Source organism: Chaetodon trifascialis, chromosome 8, assembly GCF_039877785.1.
Source record: "Chaetodon trifascialis isolate fChaTrf1 chromosome 8, fChaTrf1.hap1, whole genome shotgun sequence".
Classification (NCBI taxonomy): Eukaryota; Metazoa; Chordata; class Actinopteri; order Chaetodontiformes; family Chaetodontidae; genus Chaetodon; species Chaetodon trifascialis.
Genome location: NC_092063.1, coordinates 20,680,794 through 20,686,871, shown reverse-complemented (window position 1 = coordinate 20,686,871; position 6,078 = coordinate 20,680,794). Strand labels below are relative to the sequence as shown.

Here is a 6,078-nt window from a genome sequence, read left to right as displayed (position 1 = left end):
GGTTGTGAGCCTGTCAGGCATTTCTTAATCAAACCAAAGTTCTAAACATATGGCTGTTAGCTACTTTGTGAATTAACTGATTATTAGTCATCATGTTAGTACCAGTTTTAAGGATATCACCAAATTTTGTATGGAATTTCACCTAAATCTACTTTTTAGTAATTTTTAAAATATGGAACTGCACTGTATAATAGAATGACATATCATTATAATTAACAATATAATAAACATTATAATAATCATTCTTATGTAATATATAACAATCTTTTTTCTCCCTTGTGCTTAATTTACTTTATACATATGCCTATGCATTCCTTAATTGTGGATACTGATAATTCAAAATTTAGGAAAGCAAATTGTGTCCCTTCTGTGAACTTCTGTGAGATTTTGAAAACAAACACAACTCATCACAAAGTGGCAACTGTTTCCACTTTGTCTGACTGGTGACACAGTGTGGACAGTGATGCAGTCGGACTAAATGTTGTCTGGCCGCTCCAAATGGCTGGAATAACTGGCTTGGGGGCCCTGAGGTACAAACGTGGTCCCTATCGCCCTCTAGGGGTCTGACCTGGGGCCTTGGGGCAGTTTATAATGTTGTTCTGTAGGCCATACATTAAGAGTTTACTGCCCACTCACTGTATCACAGACAAGCTGATAAGCTCAGTAAACTGCTATGGGACAACAGGAATAAAAATCTCCGTGTTGAACGTGTCACACAGACTATTTCGCCTCCCAAAATAACATGACCTGCTAGTTATTCATCGTAAAATGTTTCAAATGAACACAAGTTCTGGTCATGGTCAGACTTTCACTCACATTGTGCAAAACCCAACTCAATGATATTCATTTCTCATAAATGATTTGTTCTTATTTTGTAGGAGAGGCTGAATAAACAAGGTGCTAACGAGGGAAACACCCTTAAGCAAGGCATTCAAGATCTGGGAGTTTACTGCGAGTTGACTGATAAAACTGGACACATCACGCTGACACGTCAGTCTGCAGTTTCAATCCTCACAGTAACTTCATACAAACGGGACTGTGAGGTGTCCCTTTATGCTGCTGATGAACAAAGTGTGTGCCTGCAAAGAGAAAAGTAACTATGTGCAAATGACCGTACAGAGGAGCCAGGCTGATTCAACAGTGGATAAGAAATTGTTTATTTGACTTGAACATAATTACAAGGAAACCAAACAGTCTGCAACATTCTAGCTTCAGTGGTAACCGCTCTAAGTGAACACACTCAACACAGTAGGTCATCTCAAACTGCTTTTTATTACATCTTAAATAACAGTACATTTTAATATAGTTTCTATCTTGCATCCAGCTTTCGGTTGTACACTGACTGACTTTAAAATTAAATACAAAAGGTGAAAAGGGAACAGTGGGGGTGCAGAGCTCTACAGTTATTTGATGGAGAAAGAGAGAAAAGGAAAGGGAATTTAATTAATTTTTAATATTTTTTATTTCATTTTATTTTTTGCCAACTCCAGGCCTAACGCACAATTACAGCACATTTTTTGTACAGAATGTCGCAGAGAAAAAACAGAATGGAAAAAATGTCACTACTGCTAAAGAAAGAGCGTCTCTGTTTACAAGAAGGGAACAACAGAAAATTCTGCCATTCAGATGCTGCAAGATTTTTTTTTTTCATTTTTTATTAAAGGACAGAAAAAAACCTGTTATAAAATGTTTTTCTTTGTAAGTGGAATTTTGTTTGCTACAGAAGGAATGAAAATTTCTTTGTTCCATTTGAGATTGTGTATGTTTAGGTGAATGAATGTACGTATGCATGTGTGTACAATTGAAACATTTACGTTACTTCTTAATTTGTGGAATCCCTCCCAAGTATGGACCAAGTAACCGTATATGTTGCAGGGTTTGCTTCTCAAGTGCATAGCTTTGACATTTCAGTTGAATCATGTATGCACAGAGTAGCCAAAAACAAAAAGAAGAAAAAAAAAAGAAGAAAAAGAAAAGGAAAAAAAAAAAGAAAAATATAAATATCATTGTATTGATATATTCAACAGGTTATTTTCTTAAAGAAAAACATCAAAGGACTTAATTCCATATGCACCTTTTTAAGCAATTCTACAGCATGCGATTCTAAGAGATAACCCACCCATGGCAGACAACCAAAATCTTTTTTTTTTTCGTTTTTAACTTAAAAAGTTTCAATATCATTATTTTCAAACATTGATTTATACAACATGTCATTCACAGAGTAGTAACTGCATTTCCAAGCACGGAATGGGCACCTCTGTTAAAAGAGAAACGTCCGGATTGTAACCGGGCTAAAGTGGAGGTACTCCCTACCCAACCAAATCACATCACCGGTCCCAACCACGGGCAACAGAAACCAGGGAAAACCAAACTAAAGGAGGAAAAACAAAATGAATAAAAAAGGGGGGGAGGGGTGGATTATGATCCGATGGGTTAATCTTCATTTAATTATTCTACACTGTCGCCAGACAAAAAGGTGTAAGAATGGTTAAAATGGTTGTTTTTTTTGTTGTTTTTCGTTTTAAAAACGAGCATTCATCATCATAAACAGCATGTGCTTGGTTAGTTAACTTTTTTTCTTTAGACATTACTCTATATATGCAAAGTTTAATTTTTGTGCAAACAAAGATTTGTGGACTACACTGGAAAAAAAGAAACAGTAAAAGTATCATGGGACTAAATATACAGAAGGGCCAGAAGTGGCTGAGGACTCCCTGTTGAAGCTCAATTCTCTCGCTTTGTTCTCCAGTGGGATAAAGCTGGATTTAAAATGACGTGATCTGGAGGTTTCTTTTCATTTCCAACTTAAAAACAATCTCTAAAATGTGTAAAGACTAGGAAATAAAACAAAGCTTTGATCCTCAGTTTAAACATTAACTGACAGTTCACTGATCTACTTCTCTTGAACAAAAAAAAAAAAAAAAAAAAAAAAAGATCCAACAAAGAAATGAAAACAAACATGGCCAAAAAGCTATTCAGAATTAGATCACCGTCATGTAATAACCTTCACTCAGACCTGTGTATAATGAGGACTCAGGACACGTTTGCTTGGTGGCGGTGGTGGTGGCGGCAGCGGCGGTGGGGTGTTTGTATTTTCACTTACTACAATACCAGACCATGGTCATGGGAGGGATGCACAATTTTCCCCTCCGTTCCATTTTGAAACCACTAAATTCCTCAAGCTTTTTTTTTTCTTTTAGTTTTTCTTTTTTTTGTAGCTGAATGAGTGACAGACAATTGTGCTCTTTTAAATGAGAAGGAGATAGAGAGAGAGAGAGAGAATGAGAGAATTCTTGCCCTTGATAGTTTTTTGGGGTGTTTGGAGTCAGTATCATGGTGTTTTTGAAAAGATTGGATATGCAATAAAATTGAACATTGTGATGTTGGAATGGTCTTCCACTCAACTTTGGAGTCCAGATGCCATCTGGAAACAAACAAATGGAAGAAAAACATGTGAGATTATCAGTATTCAGTGAAATTAGCCAGACAGCTGTGAAATGATTAAATCAAAGGTTCATCATATGTGCATGGCACTTTCTCCCACTTTGATTCCTGCAGACTAAGACTGTAAACAGATTGATTTTACCCATGTTTGTGTTTAACATTTAAAAATCAATATCATGTGACTGTAAAGCTATGAAAAACATTTTTGAAAGCAGTGAAATTTAACACAGCTCAGGCATTATGTTTGAGGTGTTAGTCTCACTGTTTCATACGCTGCACTCTCCTTTCCAACCACCAGACGGCAGTACATGCCAGCTCTAGGTGAGGTCCCATGTGGCTGATGCTGTTACTAAACCATCACTCTGACTCAGTCATTCACTGATGCACATCAGAAAACTGGTCCCCGTCCGTCATTTACCTTCAGACTCTAGTTCCAGATCTTGAGGAAGCTGTCCCAGGACCCTGTTGCCACTGCCATGCCGTCATCGGTCACACCCAAGCAGCTCACTCGGTTATCATGACCAGCCAGGACACCTGCAGAGACACCAGAGGCTGAGACACAGCAACAACCCCAGTCTGTCTGATGGACACCACATGGTGACCCATTTAATGGATATCAGAACATACTGCAAGTGACAAACTGGAAACTGTGAAAACCTGGTGTGATTCTGAGGGCATTTGGGGTCCTCATACCTGCCTGGATGATGTGATTTGGTTGTTTGGTTGAAACCACTGGCTGAGCTTTTAGATGATTATTAAAGGCTAATACTGACCCAATATGCTGATAATCAATGATAATCAACCCACCAATGGATCACATACATGCATGTGTGTGTGTGTGTGTGTGTGTGTGTGTGTGTGAGTGTGTGTGTGTGGGTGTTTGAAATAACCTGCTCAGATGTGGGCCTCCTCTGATCCCTATCCCACTATGCAGTCAATAGCTGTAAAGTATTCATGCCTACATAGGGGTTCTTCACTGCTGGAGCAGCTGATGCTTGCTGCTCTCCCAGATGTGTATTAATGTCTTTAATAGTTTGTCACTTCTGCCTTATACTGTCAACCATCATGTGCACAATCTAATCTGTAGGCACTTAAAGATGTCAAATTAATATCCAACCAAGTATTTACTTTACCCTGCTGCTCTTTGGTAAAGGGCAATACACATCGTGCTTGTAAAGTTGTGCACGGCACAATGTGAAGCCCAACGTTTGCTGTAATATCAAACGTAGGGATCAGATTTGCACATTTGGTCACTACATTTTTACCCCCATTCTTGTTTGCAAAACTGCTGAATGGGGAGCATGAATAAACAGGGATTTTCAAGTCCTGTCACATATTTTGGATTGGACTGAGGCCTCTGACCTTCTACACCGATGATGTCATAAGAGAGCCTTAAAAAATCTGGCTTGGCCACTCCAGGACATTAAAGGTTTTTTTTTTGGAAGCCATTCCTGTGTTGCTTCGCCTTTATGTTTTAAGTTAACTTGCTGGCGGCAAGTTTTCCCTCAAGGATTTTTCTGTTTTTCTGCATTCATGTTAAACTCTGCCTTCACAAGCCTCTCAGGGCCTGTGTTTCACCAAATATAGCATTCAGTGTGATGGCCAAAAAGTTAACTTTCGTCTGATCATAGCACAACCTTTTCCTCTACTTTATTTCCCGGTGTTGCAGAGTTGCCTTCTGGCAAACACTAGTCCAGATGTCATGTGAGGCTTTTTTTTTTTTTTTTTTTTTTTTCTTTTTCAACAAGCATAAAGCTGCGACTTGTGCACCAGGCAAGAGTCCTTGCATGAAAGTGTCTCCCATTGCAGCCTGCAGCTTCTTTAGAGTGTCCACACACCTCTTGGTGGCCGCCTGTAAGATTTCCTGTATCCTTTCCCAGACTCGCACTACTCAGAAAGCTTTTCACAACTTCATTTGGAAATGTTCAGTTGCCTTATGTTGTAGTTTTTAACAGGAAATTGACTAACCAGCTGTTTAACGTTCGAGATGCCCATACAGAAATAAAAAATATACAGTCACATTGTGACAATGTCTAGGCTAAGGCACTGAAAACCACAGGATGTGTACACTGGAATAAACTAATTTAACCAAATTATACTTAGACTGATCACAATAAACTCAACTGCACAGATATCAGGTTGATACCTTAGTACAACAGGGAATTAGTACAAGTCTTTCCTCTTGTACTTACACAGGCAGGCATGTATTTGTAATTCTGTCATAAACACCTGTAATTTACCTTTTGGTATATACACTTTCACTCAACATGCTCTCCTCCAGCAAGTGGCTTTCTACTTGCTGAAAAAAAAACAACAACTCAGAGACCATTTCTGACCTCTGTCATTCAGCAAGGAGAGAAGACACAGTAAACACTTCAGTACATCACATTGTGCTGTTTGGATGTCTCAAAGCAGTGGAAAAACTCCTATCAGAGGGGGGCTGGTGGTGTAGACTGGTTGGTGGTCACCCAAAATGTCTAACTTTCCAAAGCCAGTGAGAATGTGAAGGCTATACCCACTTTTTGGCCCAACTGGTCAGGTGCACAGAGGTGTGAAAACAGAGCTCAAAGTGTACAACAGATTATGTTTTCCACATTCCTCAACATTGTCCGTGTTGACTGTGTTGCACCAAAC

At 38.9% G+C, this 6,078-nt stretch overlaps 1 protein-coding gene across 4 annotated transcripts in view; it reads right to left on the bottom strand.

Annotated features, from left to right (window-relative positions):
• Positions 1–1,253: 1,253 nt before the first annotated feature.
• Positions 1,254–6,078, bottom strand: part of gnb1a (guanine nucleotide binding protein (G protein), beta polypeptide 1a) — a 34,638-nt gene continuing 29,813 nt past the window's right edge. For all 4 annotated transcript variants that reach the window (XM_070968234.1, XM_070968237.1, XM_070968236.1 and 1 more), the window contains exons 10-11: positions 3,863–3,978; positions 1,254–3,424 (exon numbers count right to left, since the gene is read on the bottom strand). In XM_070968234.1, coding sequence (XP_070824335.1) covers positions 3,872–3,978 — 107 coding nt within the window. In that variant the 3' untranslated portion in view covers positions 1,254–3,424; positions 3,863–3,871. The remainder of the gene's footprint in view (positions 3,425–3,862; positions 3,979–6,078) is intronic.